We start from the raw sequence: 18667 nt of genomic DNA, 5'->3' as shown, positions 1-18667 counted from the left end.
AAACACAAGTAGAGATTACAACTGGCTGGACTATGGGAGCCTGCAGCATAAGCTCCCTTCTCTGTCGCCCATACCTGGAGCTAGCTTGCCTGCTTGTTCAGAGACAGATGTCAGCTTCAAGATGCTATTGACCTTACTGTTTACTCTGCTTAATTAAATACCATTTTAATATTTTCTCATCTGCCACCCCTTACAGCTCACATTCATGCTGTGGCACAACACTGGGGAGAAGGAAAGGTCTTTTAAGCTGGAGCACTTAATTAGCTCCCAGACCCCAGGGGGAAGCGTTTTTCAGATAGAAATACAGCTAAAAATATGGTAAAGAGTAGCATACCTGGGGCACCTGGTTGGCTCAGCGGGCTAAGCCTCTGCCTTTGGCTCAGGTCATGATCTCAGGGTCCTGGGATCAAGCATCAGGCTCTCTCCTCAGCAGGGAGCCTGCTTTTCCCCCACCCCACCCCCCACCTGACTCTGCCTCTTTGTGATCTCTGTCAAATAAATAAATAAAATCTTAAAAAAAAAAAAGAGTAGCCATATCTGAGAGAGAGCCCTTGATGGTCAAGAAGACATTGACCACCTTCTGATGATGCCCATGTTATTAAAATTGTTTTGGGGGGGCGCAGCACCTGAGTGGCTCAGTTGATTAAGCACCTACCTTTGGCTCAAGTCAGTCATGATTGCAGGGTCCTGGGCTCCCTGCTCAGCAGGCTCGAGCCTGCTTCTCCCTCTTCACCTGCCCCTCCCATCCCACTCATGCTCTTTCTCTCTCAAATAAATAAAATATTTTAAAAATTGTTTTGGAATTAATGACGATTTTGAATCACGTATACGATAGTAACATGTTTGTATTGCTAGTACCCCTGTTTTGTCAGTTACACTTGCTCGTGTCTGCCCGAGGCTATTTTTCTCTTACCCCAGTGTATACATCATCCTTGATGTAAATAAAACAATGGCCCCACCTTGAAGTTCTTAGTCCCTTTCTGCACTACATGTGACCACATCGTCATTTAGCACCTCCTGACTGTGTTGTTTTAAATGCAGTCACTATCTTGTTAAGACTCATTGGAGGAGGGCGCCTGGGTGGCTCAGTGGGTTAAGCTGCTGCCTTCGGCTCAGGTCATGATCTCAGGGTCCTGGGATTGAGGCCCGCATCGGGCTCTCTGCTCAGCAGGGAGCCTGCTTCCTCCTCTCTCTCTCTCTCTGCCTGCCTCTCTGCCTGCTTGTGATCTCTCTCTGTCAAATAAATAAATAAAATCTTTAAAAAAAAAAAAAAGACTCATTGGAGGAGGAAATTTCTCGTACAATGAAGTATTATTATAAAATAACATAAGCCATGATATATGATAAGATACACAGATTTAATTATAGATTATATTATACAAATAGAGGTATAGTTATAAATATAGTTATATAGGTAAAATATAGACATAGGCTCTAGATGTATATAGAGATGTCAATTATAGATATAATTCAATGCTGGATATAGATATATTGTATTATATATATATTGTATTGTAATAGAATAAAAGAAAAATCCATTCTTGTCGTGAAAACCTAAAACACAGGAGTTTCTGGAAATGATGGCAGCACAGCCCTGTTCCCTTAATGCAGGCAGCCGTTCTGGCTCATTCCTGTGGAGCTGCCACAGCCCAGCCCCGTGGATGTTGGCTAAGAGGTGGGATGGGGGCTTGTAGGTAGCTTTTTATCTTCTGAATGCTCTGGAATCATTTTGACCGTGAGCTCACTTAGGCCTGTGCTTGAGCCACAGTCACCTCTGTGTTATAGCCTAAGGTGGCAGTAAAACTTGGATATTAAATCTGTTAAAAATGCTTGTTTATTCTTGGAAAAATAATGAGTAAGCTTGCTGTGAATCAGAAAGTCCTCATCAGAGAACCACAAAGGCTGAAGACTAAGTAAGGATGCTACGGCGGGAAAAAAGCAGCTGGGGCCAAGAGCAAAGACTACCCTTCCCCTCCCCCCAGTACCCTGGCTCCCCAGGGACGTCAGCAGGCACCACTGAGTGAAGACCTCCCTCTTCACGGCTAAAGCTGGGATCCCCTTAATCATCACCGGCTCCAGTCCCATCCCAAGCCATTCCGTGTCCCCTTGAGTCTCGGGTGGTTCTGGCCACGGCCGTGGAGAACAGCCCCACCATGTGCCACAGCACCTTGGGCTCTCCCTGTTTCTCCCTCTGGCTGCAGCCCAGAGTGTGGATGGAGGTGTGGGGCCAGTAGGAGCCTCCCAAAGTGAGAGACAGAAGTATGGGTAAATGAGAAGCACGTTCTGCATGTTTCTCAGAGGGTCCCAGGCAGAGCCGAGTGCTGCCCTGGATAGGAACCTAAGTATGGGCAGCCCTGTACTTAGCTCCTTTCTCCACTCTTGCTTTCCCCCCCTTTACCTCTGCCGCCAAGATCATCTGAAAATAATCTCCCTCCATCTCTGCTTTCGCGGGATATGAAACGGAGGCACTGCCCAGAGGGAATTCCTCTTCTGCTTGGACATAGATCCCTTCTGACCATTTTTCTAAGGAGAGAAAAAGATTTTAAAACTCTTTTTTTTTTTTTAATCAGTGCCAGTTATGGATATACTCAAATAGTTCTACTAGACTTTTCTGGAAAGCAGTCCTCCGCCTTCCGGGCGTACCCTCCATTCCCCTTTCCCCAGGAGAACCCTCATGATTACATTTTGGTATTTTCCTACAGACTAAAATTGCATTCACAGGTTGTTTCTTTCTAATTTTTATTTCAATGTGTGGAAATACTGAGACCGTCGGGTGTTTCATGAACACCGTCTCCTTGATGAACTCTCGTCTGGAAACTTCTTGCCTCTTCTAGTCAGGCTGAGCTACAGGTACTCTGATCTTGCGTCTCTGTCATCCTTTGCTGTCTCTTAAAGTGTTTCCCCTGCTTCCTGTGCCCTGTGTTTTCCTTTCTCGCTTGACTCCCTGATTGTGATTGTGATGGAGCTCATCTCTAGTAGCTTCCTGAGAGAGCGTATAGAAGAGGTAAATTTCTAAAGACATGCCTGAACATGTCCTTCTTCACCCACCCACTGGCTGGATGTATATGTTAATGGAAACCATGTTCCTTCAGAATTTCAAAAGGATTGCTTCCTTGTCTTCTATGGCGGGGCCTTCCTCTGTCCCCAGGGTTCCGAGTGTTCATGGTTCCACTTTGGTGAGCAACCCCTCAGTTCTGCAGAACACTCCACGTGCATTCTCTATCTCATGTCCTTCATTTCTAGGGTGGTTTTCGTGATGATTTCCCTCTGTAGGGTTTTTTCCTGTTGTTTCTTTCTGGAATCCCATTTGTTTGTGTTGAACCCCCTGGCTGGGTCCACCTTGAATTTTCCTGTCTCCTCTGTTTTCCTTTTCTTTCTGTCTCTCTCCTCCCCCGCCCCCTGTAGATGGTCCTTCTCTGCAAAGTGTTTGAGAAGCACTGGGCAGTGTGATCCACCACATTCTTCCTTCCCTTCTTTTAATACCGTGCTTGTTGCTTTTGCATCTCTTAGTGCTGTTACAAACCAGAGGGCATAGTCTCTTAACTTCCAGCACTAATCGGTTGTATTTATTTCCATGGACTGCTGTACAGTTCATCTTCATCCATTCTGTTCATTGCAACAGCCCGAAAGACATATGCAAAATTCTTCCTGTGCATCTGTGTATCTTAAGAACCACTTTCTCTGTCCAGTCTCTAGTAGTCTTCTGCTCACTGTTTATATCAGCATTTGGGAATCATCCTTTCTCTTTTATAAATTTGAATTAGACTTTCTCGAAGATGCTTTGATTCCCTTAGCTCCATTTATTGAGATTTGTTTTCCAAGTAAGTTGTGCCTTTTTTTGAGAGAGAGGGAGATGGAGGGAGGGGCACCGGGAGAGGGGGAATCTTAAGCAGGCTCTACCCACGTCCAGTGCAGAGTCCAACACAGGGCTTGATCTCACAACCCTGAGATCATGATCTAAGCCAAATCAAGAGTTGTATGCTTAACCGACTGAGCCACCCAGGCGCCCTATAAATTTTGCTTTTCCTCAAGGTGTGCACTGTGGTCTTTGCCAGTGAATCTCTGCACTGTCCTTTCATTGCTTTTGAAAACTGCATTTTTGTTTTAGAATTCAGGTAGTTACTTTTTTCCTTTAATGGTTCCTCCCCTTTTTTTTTTCTGTATGTCACATATTTCATAGCAGTAATGAATCAGTATATGTTGCAGCCCTTTGAAACAATTTTTGGGATAAAGAAATGGGTAAGAACATCAGTTTGTTCCAATTCCACACAACTTTTTGTCTTCATTGTTTGCCTGTCGAAAGCTCCCATTCATTTTTAGATAGACTTATTTCTGTTCCCAGGAATTCACAGCAATGTGGTTGCATTTACATATATTCATTCCAGGCAACCAAAAAAAAAAAAAAACTGAGGACTTTGTCCAATTTGTTTCCTGAGATCACCTGTTTCATATTATTTTTAAGTAAAATTGAGAAACTAATACTAAAATCAGGAAAGTAATTGTTAATCAGAGTTGAAAATGGAAGTCAATGATGCTGTCACCTTTTTCTTGGTGGATTTTGTAGCTGACTAGAAACAAAGCCCCAGTGGACTGCAGATTTTTTATTTCAGAGCTCTGTGGATAAGTGCTATGAGCAAGAAGACCGTCTGCTCTAACCATCTCGGTAGGCTGGGATATCATGCTTTTTCGTATCTGTTGCTGCTGATTCACCTTTTCTTTTCCATTTATAGTGCTTCTCTTCCAGTTTCCAAAAATGCCTTTTTTGCAGTTTCTGATTGGGAAGAATCTGGGCATAACCAAGTACTAGCTCAGTCAGTACAAACTGACATTTCTTACTTTGCAAGGCAGTTTCCTCATGGCAGAAACTGGATGTCACATTAGTCCAAATGAGCCCATGATGTCTTAGATTAAATGGTCTCATGGCTTTCTGCACGATCCCCCAGCTGGAGCGATTTCCCTTTGATCTGTGAGATCTTCCTTCCACGTTTTGCCAGTCCTCCTGAACTTGTACCACATTGCTTTCAAAGCCTCCCAGCTGAGAACAACCTTGAGCGCTCAAGGTGTTGACTCAGAGTGGTGCTTACCCAGGTTCAGGTTCATTTGGCAGTTAACAGAGCCAGACACAAGTACACAAGGACGCCCTGCTTAATCCACAGCCAAACCGACAACATTCCCAACTTCTCTTCTGCAGCAACTTCTCACATTTGAAAGGGTGCCAAGACAGTTTGAAGAGTTTCTCAAGTTGGCTTTGGAGCATGAATTAAGATTTGATAGACTTCTTCTCTCCAGTGATTTAGTAAACTTCTCTTGTTCCAGAGAGAAGATACTATATAAATCTGTGAAATTTTGCTGCAAGGGAAGGTCCTAAGGAGAAGAAACCCAAGCTTCTCATTGTTCATCAGGACTTAATAACGTTACCTAATATTCATTGTATTGAGCACTTAACGGAGAATGTCTTTCCAGAGGAAAGCACTCTGCAGGACTTACATATTTTCAGTGTAAATCTTTTTTAACTTAGATGCTTCATTGTGTGGATGATACCTGGTTGGTAAAGGAATTTTTAAAAACACAACACATTCTTCTTAAGAATTAGAGATGTTCTATTAGAGAAATTTTGGTCGTGCTTTTCTCCCTTCCTCCTCCTTTCCCCAACATAGTCAAGCCTCCATTATTGTCCCCAGTGAAGGGGATCATTGGTGCGGATGATCCAAATCCCCAGCTAATCCTCTCTGTGGGGTGGGGTCACAGACCCACCACTCAGGGCCACAGGCCTCATCACACCTGGGGCATGACCATGGCTCCCTCCTGGGACGTAGGGCAACTTGTGGATGCTGAGGAATAACTCCCAGGGCAAGAGGATAATCGGAAGGCAAATAGTCCCACAGGGATCATCAGGAACCCCTAGTCCAGAGAACAAAAAAGGGGCAGTGGGTCTTCCCTTCTAGGCTCAAGACCTGACCCTCTTGCCCTGGAATTCAGGGACGCTTTGGTATTCAATGATGGTCCAGTCCAAGGCCAGCCTGAGAAAACCTGCCATCAATATGTAAGTGACCTCAGGTCAGACATTAAAGGGGAGGCTGGTTCTGCCCAACCACAGGCACAGACAGTAGAAGGGAGTGAGGTAGTCATTCAGGGTTCCTGAAGCATCACCCTGTGTCCAAGTGCTTGGCTCCTAGTCAGGGGGAGACTATGGGAGACCAGAAATTAATTCTTACGATTCTTTGAATTGGAGTTTAAGTACGTTATAGCCAAGACGGGTACCATACAGCAAGATTCTTTCTCATTTGAAAGTCTGTCAGTCAAATTGGTCATTTGGAGCAGTTATTCTGTCTCAGAACATCAGGAACCTCTTTGAAGGTTTATACAGTACAAGAAGGAATCAGGAGCTGAGAAACAAAGAATCGTTCTTTTTTCCCCCAGATGGCATTTTCCAGAATCTCGGTGTCCAAAATGTATCTTAAAATGAGGTTTGGGGGCATCATTAATTTGCCTGGTATAGCCTAGAATTTTAAACTTACAGTTACGATCCCCCATTTTGAAAAACCCATTAACTCTTCCTTTAAAGCAATTTTTGAAATGAAGGGTCTGCCAGTATCCGATATGAGGTGACTTTGGGAAAAAAAAAGCCATTCCAGACTTACTGTCTTCCACTTTCCTTTGAAGGGGAAAACATTAAAGCATTAAATACTTCCACATTTTAAACCCACGTGTCTCTAAACACCTAAAAGGGGAGAAAATGAATATATTTGCTGGTTAACTCCTGAGGACAAACCTGTGTAGATAATAATGTTACCCGCTTAATAAATGCATGCTGTGAATTGGGCCTTGCCCCACGCACCTCACAGACACAGCTCACTTCATCTCCCGATTGGAAAGGGAGTATAATCAGATGAAGAAACTGAGGTGCAGAGGAGTTCAGGGACTTAATCCAGACTCCAGTGCTGCCGTGTCCCTGTGCCCAGCGTGGTGGCTGCTGCATGACTGGGTGTCCCGGGATATGGCTCGCAATTCGACGTTGGACTCCAGAAGTCATATGGTCCACTCGGCCAGCTGAGCTCCCAGGCCCCGCCCGGAGGCTGGGACAGTTGAGTTGCTGTGCCTTTGTGTGGAGCTGTTACCAGTCTCTTAACCCAGATTCAGTGAACAAAAGTCAAAGAACCAGGATGAGCGCTGGAAACTACACTTCTCCCACAGTCCATCCTCCCATATTTGGCTTCAGCTGAGTAAGGTCGAGAGTGGGGCCTTTCAGACCTTCTGCAAGCACTTGGCCTGCTTACAGCTGACGTGCCCTTGCTTGCAACTCAAGGTGCAGCCTCAGCTCTTTCCCTCGGTGAACCCAAAAGAAGGGCCTGGTATTGACTTGGATTTTGGAGAAGAGCTCACCCAGCTTCACAGTCTGAGCAGATTTGGGGGTTTCTATGTGGCCTTTCTGTGAGGCCGTCTGCTCAGTTTTCTGGTCTGCCGGACCGGTTGGTCACAAACCCTGGAGCTATGCTCAGTACCCCAAGCAGGGATGCCAACCTGTAAAAATTGAATATCACGTGACTTTAAGTGCACATTCCTTATAAAATTTTTAAAGCACGCTGGATTTTATTAGAATATGTGAGCCAGACTGAGTATATTAAATTTATGAGTCCAATTGATGCAGTACCGTAATAATTCAATACAATATGCTTATGTCATTAAGCTCATAAAGAAGATTCTCTGAATAGCTGTAATGAATAGTTCCGATTCTGTAATCACAGACTAACATTTTCACCCTGATGAATTTTAACTGGGAGCTCTCAGAATTCTCTATAAAATCAAGAAATAAATGCCATATTTCAAATGATGACTACTTATTTCAAGTATTTACTTTAAAACCTAGGATGGATGAAAAGAAGTACCTGCTAAGACAGAATTATTCATTAGAAATACTAAAGAGGTTGGAAGAGGTTAGCATGAAGTAGAATAGGACTGTGATTTATGGCTAGTCATAAATTATAAATAAAAGCCAAAGAGATTTTTCTGCTTTGACTAATTTCATGGATTCCCTCATCTCTTACCTTCTTCCCCCACACACAGAAGTTGGTTATCTGTCACATGTAATAAACTACCCCAAAACTTAACTTCCTTAAAGCAACTGCCATTTTATTGCTTCTGAATGCTATGGTTCTGGAATTTGGGCAGGGCTCCGCCAAGTGGTTCATCTTTTCCTAGTGTCAGGAATCAGGTTAGGTAACTTCCATGGCTTCATTCTGATCATGGCGCCACTAAGGACTAGGCCTACCTGGGGCTCCAGAGCCTGCCAGGTGACAGCTTTACCTCAGGTGTGTTCCCTTGGTGAAAATAAGGCTCAGGCTCCACCCAGAAGGTCTGACAGGATCCAGGAATCAGAGAGAAGAGACACCACCAGAGCACAGTGCAGGACCCTCAGCGTGAGGGTCAGTAGAGAGCCAGTCTGGTGAGCAGAACATTCCAGAAGTATGTCCCCGTTGCTAAATGGGCCTCACATCATGTGCACACAGTATAGTCATGGGGACTCTTGGGGACACTCCAAGCTGTGCACCCTCACCATGATGCTTTGCACATGTTCTCCCCACTGCCTGGAATAGGCTTCCTTCAAGTAGCTTCCACCAATATTTTCTCCAGTCTGATTCTTACTCATCCCTCAGCTCTTGGCATAAACATCCCCAGTTCCCAGAACTAGGCTGGATGCCTTTTCTGTGTGCTCCAAAAGCATCTCATTTCTGTTCAGAGAATGTAGCCTTATTTTAATCAGTGCTTTACCTATCCAGCTCCCTGGAATGCCTACACATTACTCAGGGCAGAAACTGATCTTACTACTGAATCCTCAGCGGCACTGGCGTGTAGAAAGCTCTCAACAAATATTTGTTGGGTGCATGAATGAAGTCTCATGAGAGAGAAGAGCCAAAAAAAGAACAAACCTTGTCCAGTGCTTAGAAGACAAGTAGGATTTAGATGAATGATTCTGAACAGTGAAGACATGATACAGGGAAGCCCAGGCTCTGTGTCGGTTTTAATCAACATTGGACACCCAGTGCCTGGCCCACCGCTCCCTGTAGAGCAGGTGTGTGGTAACTGCGGTGGATGGGATGAGTTGCTTGAATCAAACTGTCCTAATTTCATCAGCGTGTGGAGGACATTTAGGGGCAGGTCGGGAGAGGAACCCAGTATTTTTGATCCAGTAGAGACAAATTTTAGAACTCCTAAATAGCCAGAGAGAGAGGTGTCAACTAGAATTTATGAGAGTCTGAAACTGGAAAACCTTGAGTGATTGAATATTGACCCCACTGGGTTCATTCATAATGCATAGCCAGTGGTAGCCAGACCTCACTTGGATCTGGAAATATCCATCCTGGCTTGATCTGTCTTCAGAGCCCATCCGTCGAGGATGAATTTTCCAAGTGCTGCAAGGTAAATGAAACTTCTAAGTCTGAGCAGACTGATCGTTGTCTTTAAGCTGCCATCATGGCTAATGGCTTCTGGAAATGAGGAATTCCAGCAAACTGTCTTCCCTGTTAATATGTCAGAGTGAAAAGGTGGATAAGGCCCTACTACATTTTTAAAGCACATTTTAATAATTTCAATAACTTGAAATTAAATTATGGATGTATGTAAGAATTTTGTGACATGAAGTGGCTCGACAACAGTGAGATGGCCGGAGACATCAGGAGTGACACAGCTGGGCAGCACACGGCCATGTACGCGGCAGGCTGCAGTCACAGTCATGAGCCTGTATGACTCTGTTATACAGGCTCACATGTAAGCCTGTATAACAGTCTTACGTTCTAGAATATAGACCGTTCTAGGGTTTATAATAATAGATTATAAGCCCCAGTGAAGCAAGCTTTTTAGCAACCTAAAATAGTCATGACTTTATCCCCAGGATAATTAAAATAGAAGGAAGGGAGCCAAAAAAATTAAGAAGGTAGGATCTTTTGAATGCATCTGAGACCCTACTCTCATTCCTGTGTGTTCTCTGTACACACACATACACACACATACACACACACACAGTGGCAAATTCTGAGAGCCTCTGTGAGCATGGGCTCAAAAGAGAAGGGCTGTATTTACCTTTACTCACTACGTTTCAGGCCTCACAGGATTGTACCTTGTGAATTACATTAGACCATCTCACTTTCTCCTGAATTGGAAGAGCCCGTCCTTTGTCAGCGTCTGTGATTTGTTGACATGGGCTAAGTCACTGCCTCTGGGGGTCTCTGTACACAGGATATGCATACCTTGTCCTCCTCTTCCTCACCCTGTCCTAGGGTTCCCATGAGCTCATGAACTGGGAAGTGCTTTGTACAGAGTGCCTGTAGACCCAAACCCAGGTTTGGGGCCCTCTGCGTTCCCCTTCAGGTCCTGCTGTTCCCCACACAGAGCCCTGCACGTGCCGGCCTGGCCCCCTAGTTCGCACTGTTTGCCAAGCGTGGATGCCACCCCATCTTCCCTCCTTTGTAGACCCCAGACCTGAAAGGAAGTGGCTGCAGGATGGCAGGGGCCACACTGTTTAACTTCCTGTTCATCTCCCACATTTTTGCCTGGATGGACTGTAGACCACATGGCCAGTCCCGATGACCAAACCAGCATTTCACCCAGAAACTCCAGACTTGAACAGCCCACCAGAGGGTGTCTGAAGGCCGAATTTTAGTTAGGTTCTTCCAGTAATTTAAGTACTTTCCTTTCAGCTAGAGCAGAGACTGAAATTGTATTGTAGGTCACACATGAATCATGTTAACAGAATGACCTTCATCAAGAATGAAATAAAAATGAAAATAGCATGTAGCAGCACATTATATTTTCAGTTTTTTCTTCCTGATGCAGTGTATTGATTGAAGTACCAGGCTAAAGCTTTAAAATAATTGACTAAATTCTTGCTGAATTGCCCTGTATTGCTGTAGGGAGTGTGTTTCACCTTTCAGAACTCATTAACACAGCCAATAGACCATATTAGCCTGTGTTTTGGTTCAAAAGATTAATAATGTTTAGATATCTTGAAATGGTGTTGGAATTTTGAAGATTGGCCTGTGTGTATATCAGGGTTTGGGGCAAGAACTTTCCAGGTTAACGCTTGGCTGGGGATGGACCCCCAGAATGCACTGACCCATCTGAAATGTTATTCACTAGAGCCTCCGTAGACGGACCTTTTCCTAAGAGTGGGGTGCCCTGGGCAGATCTTGATCTGACACAGTCCAGCCCCCTAGGAGCCTGGGTGTGGTACAGATGGAAGGTTTCCTCTGACCCAGACTGGGGCCTACAACCTGCCTGCCAGTGTGTCAAGGGTCATTGTTAGTTAACTTGTTTGCCAACAGTAGAAAATTATAGTGGCCCATTGCCAACAAATGGATGCGTCCACTCCCGGCCTTGGGCGTGGTAAGACCAAAGGCTCTCCTGCAGCTGGCTCTCTGAGAGTTCCCTGAGCTTCTTACACTCTTGAAAATGCCCTCTGGCAGTGGCTGTGCAATCTGGAAGAGATCGAGTCCAGCAGAATCCAAGCGGCGTCTTCATTAGCTCCTTGGTTATGGGGGTGCTCATCCCAGAAGATGAATGGGAAAAGTTCACCAGTCCTCTGCCCTAAGTCAGACAGATAACCAATCCCCAAAGGAGGGAGAGAGAGTTTTTCAGAACGGAATCTGAGTACTATTTGGGAAGGAAAAAGGAAACAGGGCAGTTTAAAAAAAAAATGGCCCAGCGCTCACCAAGACTCTGAGGAAGGTATGGAAGCATGGGCACAGACTGCACATGGAACACAGATGAGTTCCAGCTTCACAGCAAGAGGTGTTTTTCCCATCCCCATGTTTGTATGGAACATTAACTCTTGAGAACCCAGAGACCTTTCTTTCTCTGTCAGAGCAGCCTCAGGCCTGGGAGAAGCAGTGTTTCTGGCTCAGGGTAGATGGATGGCCTTGCCCAGTGAGAGATGGCTATGCTCAGAGATGGGGGGCCCAACAGGCAAATGGGGGGGGTGTAGCTGCTCAACGGCAGGCTAGCGATTGAGACCCAGCCTTTGGGGTTGGAAGATGTGAGCGTGTGTCCTTCAGGGCATTACTTAAGCCTCCTGGTCTTCAGTTTCTACATCTAGAAGATAGGGATAGTCATGGTCCCTACTTCATAAAGTTGTTGCAGTCATTAAATGAGATATACCATGGAAAGTTCTCACTATGCCTAGAACACTCAGGCCCTTTGTAAGTGGTCTCTCTGTAGGAGTAAAAAGATGGCAGCTGGTCAGCCTGTTGTGTGCACGTGGGAGACAATCCTCAGAAATGTGTGGAGGGGTCTTGGCAGGTATGATTGGACCACTGTGGAAAGAAGAGGTCAGGAGCCTAGTGCAGGTGTCTCTGCAAGCTATATGTCCTTCATTCATCCTGGGGTCTTTTGGCCTCCTCTTGAAAAGCTCCTAGTCCCCTCCAGGATTTTGTCTTGTTTGGGGGTAAAGCACCTGCCTGTTTAATGTTTTGAAACAAACCCATGCAGTCCTGTCTTTCCTGGTTACTTCTACCCCCTGCTTACTGCTCCCTGCATAGACCTTAAAAAACAGTAAGGTACACCCACAGACTATAAAAGAAAGTCACTTTCTGGAATCAAGGTTCTCTGCTTCAGTACTGAAATATGTGTTCAAGATCAGCCATCTAAACCTGATTTTCTGAAAGTATTGATAAGAAAACACCTTATACTTCAGTGCTGGTCCTAGTAGCAAAAAGTAAATTACATAGATAAATGTCTCATCTATTTCTTATTACTCTTAAGTCCTTTTTTTTTTTTTTTTCAAATGCCAAATGGATAAATAACTCCTCGAGCTGGGTCTCCAATGTTGCTGTGCTCTTTCCTTCTCTCCTGTGTCTTCTGTTCTCCCTCTGTCACAACCCTTCCTCTGTCGCCCTCCCCCAGCCAGCGCCTCCATCTCTGTGTGGTCCCCTCCCTTTCCTGCCTTCACTCATACTCAGACCCCCTCCCAGACCCCTTCTTGCTCTGTACCATGGGTTTGCAATCTTATTGAAAAAGGATTTGGTTTAATCTGACTTTCATCTTCCAACTACCCTGGGCGAGGCAGAATTAAAATGGTGCACAGCCGCGGGGGCTGCAGCTGCCCATTCGCAGTGGCCCCAGTCGGAGTGTTTAATGAAGCCAGGACTCGGGTGAGACACCCAACACCAGGGTGGGCAAGGCTTGCCGGCCTTTTGGGGTCCCTGACAGTTACAGAGATTTAAATATGCCTGGTTTTTGTTTCTTTTCTTTTCTTTTTTAATGGAGAAAATGCCACGTGAAAGAAACAGAAATTGGATATTGGATTTCACAAATCCTTCTCCTTCTTTGCCCTTCTGACCCTGAAAGCCACTTAAACTCCTAATGTCCTTCAATTTTTGTAATACTTTTTTATAAAGTGAAATGCCCTGGGAATGCAGCTGGATTTATTTTTCACATACTGGGGAGGGCTAGACAATAAAAAGGGGATCACTTTGACAGGAAGAACTTTAATTTTCTCCTCTCAGCCACAGATGCTTTAGAAAACATTGTGAGCACAAGCAACAAAAATGACAAATGTAGGGAATATGTGTGTCTTTAAATGTGTATTTTACATATAATTATAATATATACATATTAAATAGATATAATAGTGGAGTTCTAGTTCATGTGCAGATCTTGGTCTGAGCCTAAAATCCTGTAGGAGAACTGCTTTATGGGAGAGAACGCTGTAAACTCGATTCACCAGATACCATTGTGTGGAGGCACATTTCATCCCTGAAGAAGAGCTCAGAGGGAAGAAGCAAACCAGTCACCGCTGCGTGCCTCCCTGGGAAAGGCAGTCAGAGGGCATGGTCACACGTGGAATACTATACAGCCATGATAATGGACACACTGCAGCTCTACCCAGCAGGGTGTGTGAGTCTCACATACATCGTGTTAAAGCCCAGGAGGCCAGACACGAAAGAGTGTCTGTGTGATTCCATGAATGTGAGGTTCAAAAACCGGCAGAACTAATGGATGATGGGAGAAGTCGGATAGCCTTGACTTGGGTAAAGGATTGTGAGGGAGAATGAGAAGGGCTGCTCCTGGGTACTAGCAGGGTTGTCTTGTTTTTATCTTGGTGCTGATCACACAGGGATGTCCACTTTTTGAAATTTCATCAGGTTGTGCACATGTGCTGTTTTCTCTGTGTGCACTTCAATTTTTAAAGGTGAACTCCTCAGTTTCAGTCATCAGGGTTCCTTCCAAGCATTTTTCCCAAGCTTAACAGTGTGTAAGGTATGGTGGGGGTTCCAAAGAAGAGTGATCTGCTGCGTGTGACCTCAAGAACCTTCTGGAAGTTTAGTTCTGTCTTCTCTGCCCAACTCTATACCTAGTCCTTGGGTTTTGTGATTTGCCAGAAGTTTGGCCAGCCCGCTGTCAGCCTAAGGCACCAAGCCTCCCATGCCTTGCTCGAATACTTCAGAGCTCCTAAAGCTCACTGAGAAAACACTCTCCAATCAAAGCATTTCTTTGACCAAGGAAGCACTATGTAAAGGGAGCCCAGGCTGCCCCATCCTGCCAAGCAGAGTTTTGCAATGTAAAAACTCTATTGCAATGTTTGCAATTCACTGAATGAGATCCTTCTCTCTTGAGTTTCCATGGAGAAAATGCTAGTGAGTTCATTTAAAGAAAAAGGCACTACCTACACCTAGTTTTTGGTTCTCCTGGTCGTGGTGTCCTGGCAGGGAAGGGCTCTCCGGTACTTTCTCTTTTTCTTTTATTTACATTTTAACTTTCACTTTTCACTGTACCCTTTGGGCTCTACTGGCCCTTTAATTTAAAGCCCCCACCCCCTCCTTGTGAACTAATGATGACAAATGTTGGTACAACAGCCGTTCCCGGATGTGAGTACCTTCCCTTCTGTTGGAATTCATCTTGAAGGCAAGTTGGTTGTGAGCATTAAATGCAGCCTGTGGGACCCCTGCAGCAGGGGGGCCGCTCAGGAACTCCAGAGGTGACGGCCACCTGGCTCTGGGGGTGCTTTAGACTGTGAAAAAGTTGTGACCCTAAGCTCCAGGCACCCACGCTCCTTGTCATCCTTGTTCCAAACGCTTCATTCTCAACCTGCCAACGTGCACTTACTGCATTGCAAGCATTGGCTGGCAGGCTGGGTGTGGTCTCCCACGTGCACTTGTATCCTTATTGGATGGACCACAGCTCCCTGTGAATTTGCTGTCCTCAGCTTCCCTTCCCCCAGGAAAGTTGAAGTCCGTTCCCTTTGGCTTCTGATGCAAATACGTCCTGGTGTGAGGTCTTCATTTTTCAGTAATTGGTTTGGGCCCCTTCTTGCCTCTGCCTGATTGCTCTTTCAGGCTCTTTTCCTGAGAGATTACTCTGAGACCAGTAAGTTAGGTATATTGAACAAAAAAAGACAGTCTGTGTTAAAAACCCTTGTTTTTAAGTCCCCTTTCCTGATCCGTAGTCTTGCTCACTTCTGCAGCAGGATCCTCACCCAAAAATGGATTTGACAGTAAAAAAAAAAAAAAAAAGAAGAAGAAGAAGCAGGTAATTCTAGGCAGAGTACGATGATAGCATAAAATTAGGTGAGTTCAGAAATTTGAGGGCACGGTGCAAAGTTACGTTCTCATGCTTTGGGGACGGCTGCACAGGGGTATGCATGGATCAAGATTGTCATCAGGTTGTCCTTTTGAAGAATGTGCAGTGACTGTACATCAGAAAGAAATTAAAAGATTTTTAGAAACTATAAATTACTATACAAATGTTAATTAGTAATAATCCTCATTATTATGTTTAAGAAAACAGGAGATGGATTTTCCTCCAGCAGAGTGTCTTCTTTCAGAAGTAAATGTCAGGCTAGCAATACATAGAGGAGGCTGAATTCCACTGCCCTGGGCCAAGGTTTCCCTGTCGTGCTGGCATGGGGCTGTCCTGTGCGTCCCAGGACAGTGGCAATCAGTGGAAAACATTTCCAGACACTGCTGTATGTCTTCTGTGGGGCAAATCGCCCCTGATTGGGAACCCCTCCTTCTAAGGCCTCGGCCGTGTTTCACAGACAAATTTCTTTGCTACTGAAAGTTTGTAATTATTATGTTTAATTTCAAAGCTTGTGATAGTATTGTTTATATTTTTTAAACAAGCTGGGACCCTGCTAGAGATGTAGGCTTACCCACCCCACTCCACCCCCACCCCACTGCATTCGGGCCCATTCTGTTATAAATAACATTTGCCTGACCTGAAATACATTAACTATTTTTGTGTGTCCTGTTTTCCTTTAATACATCCTGCCAGCAGCCACGTCTCATTCCATCCCCAGCATCTCAGATCCTCATCTCAGACATGCTTTGCTTGCTGGGTGCCAGAGAAGGCGGCGAATGCTGCGACAAACACGTGCAGGGGGGAGTGGGGAGGGGCAGCGCAGGGGGGTGGTTCAGAGCAATTACCCTCAGGAAGAATTTCTTTTCATTGATGATTATAGGTTTTGTAAAATGATTTGTAAATATTAGTACTTGGAATTGACCCTCTTGTCCCCAGTATTTCTTTCTCCTTTGGTTTATAAGACAGATCCAAAGCAGACAGGGACGGTATCATTTAAAAATGCTAGTTGGTGGCACATTTAGCATTATACAGATGGCTAGCCTTTTTTTTTTTTTTTTAATTTTCTGTGCCTCCTTTTAATCAGCTTTCTATTTAATAAGTAAGTTGGAGGGAAATGAATTTTTACAAAATAGGATCTTAACTAATGCCACTGTTGCTGGAAAGCAGACCCCCGCCACCCCCACCCCCATGCCTGGCACCACGTTGGTATTTCTGTGGGCATTGTGTGCAGGTGGACCTGAGGCCGTGTCGCTATGAGTCCCAGAAAAGTCACCTGCATCATGGGTGCTGTGGCTGTGTTCCCTTGGGTGGGTCTGGTGACAGCTAAGGCCACACACAGTCCCCTTTGCTGTTTCTGATAACAGCAACAGCTCCAAGTAGGTGGCAAGTTGTGTGTGGAATTTCTTCTCTCCTTGATTCCACACAACGACATCTAACCATGTGTTGGCTCTTGTCTCTTCCTCAGAAATACCTCAGGGACTTTTTCAGCGTGATGCTCCAATCCGCCACATCCCCCCTGCACATCAACAAGGTGGGGCTGACCCTTTCCAAACACACCATTTGTGAGTTCTCGCCGTTCTTCAAGAAGGGAGTCTTTGACTACAGCAGCCACGGGACGGGGTAGAGCTGCGGAGTGGGGGACGGAGGAACCACCAATGCAGTGCCTTCTCGTCGAAGGGGCCCTCCCGGCGCAGGGCAGCCTCACCAGGGCCCCCCGAGTGCCTGAATCTGGGACTGGATGTTTCGCTTGGCTGACGGGGACCCCGACGGGCAGCTGTTGCTGTCCCATTGCCGTTGAATGTGGCCTTCTCCCGATAGTGCTTCCTTCTCATCCCAGCAGAGTCTGCCCCTGTGGCAGAATGGGCGTGGCTGGGCTGTCGCAGGCTCTCTGAGCCCAGCGGGCCCAGGGCCTCCTCAAGTGAGTGGGTGGCTCACCAGACCTCCCTTCAATGACTGGCATCTGGTTTCCTCTTCCACGAAAAGATGTATCTTATTTTTTATAGTCCTTCCATGTGGCTAGCTACATCCCAAGAGGAGCATTTTAAATGATTTCACTATATTTTTTTTTCTTTTTCCCCCTCATTTGAGTCAGAACTTTTGTACAATACCTAGCCACTGATGTTTACACAGAATTTCATATTCTGCAAAAGGGAATTTTGGTCCAATCATGACTGGAATCTTCCATGCTTGACAAATTGGATGTAGGTGACATCACTTAAAACTTCTGTATATCCATACAAAGAGGAGGTTTGTTTGATCTGGAATATTTAAGGGAATTGCCCCAAATGTAAATGGCTACTGTGCATTCTTGAGCTTTCTCCGTTGAGCACAAAAACAAGCGCATAGCTGAATGCCTATTTTTAAATATTTTTTTTTCACATTTTTGTTACAGAATCTACTGGATCTTTGGCTGAAAGACTAGAATTTATAGTAGTTTATTAATGATCCCTTAAATTACTCAGGACTTAATGTAGCATTGCACATCTATGTACAGTAAAACTGCTTTGTTTTACTAGAGAAAAATGTGAGTAGACAAAATATAAATGTGGCATATATGGAAATGTATATAATTCTACCTATAGATTTATATATGTACACAGGCCTGTACAATAGTTGTATCAAAATATATAATCGTTCACACCAAGTTTATTAAAGGTATTTGCTTTTTTCAAAATTTAAATTGAGCTGCTATCAATATTAAATGATGTCATAGAATCTATCGTGTTGCTTAGTTTATTTTAAGTTTGCGACATGATCATTGCTAACTGGTCTGTTTAAAAATTTATCTTCCGTGTTTGGGAAGATCCAATGTGTATAAATTAGCATTTGTGTTGCAGAAGATGCCGTGGGAGTAACATTGAAGCCACAAACGAATGGGGTAACAAAACATATTTTCATTCAGTCTTCTAGAATATGCGTGTGCAACTGAGCTCTCCAACCTGAAGAATATGTTTAAAGATGCAATAATCCCAATTGGGGGGGAACTATTATTACACTAATTAGATGTCATAGTTTAACATGAAAAAAATGAGGACTTGAAAAAAATTACCGCAGAAAGACTTGCTTTTGTCTGCAGTGGTGATTACAGGCGTAGGTT

The 18667-nt window shown here is 44.7% G+C and overlaps 1 protein-coding gene across 3 annotated transcripts in view; it reads left to right on the top strand.

Annotated features, from left to right (window-relative positions):
* The window catches only part of KIF16B (kinesin family member 16B), a 290601-nt gene extending 272316 nt beyond the window's left edge, over window positions 1-18285 (top strand). For 2 of the 3 annotated variants that reach the window (XM_044263478.1, XM_044263477.1), the window contains one exon: window positions 17036-18285. In XM_044263478.1, coding sequence (XP_044119413.1) covers window positions 17036-17194 — 159 coding nt within the window. In that variant the 3' untranslated portion in view covers window positions 17195-18285. The remainder of the gene's footprint in view (window positions 1-17035) is intronic. The other variant, XR_006386154.1, reaches the window with a different exon arrangement.
* Window positions 18286-18667: the final 382 nt, after the last annotated feature.

This window comes from Neovison vison, chromosome 8 (genome assembly GCF_020171115.1).
Source record: "Neovison vison isolate M4711 chromosome 8, ASM_NN_V1, whole genome shotgun sequence".
NCBI classification, from domain to species: Eukaryota; Metazoa; Chordata; class Mammalia; order Carnivora; family Mustelidae; genus Neogale; species Neogale vison.
The sequence above is the reverse complement of the archived record's forward strand: the minus strand, read 5'-3'. Positions and strand labels throughout refer to the sequence as shown.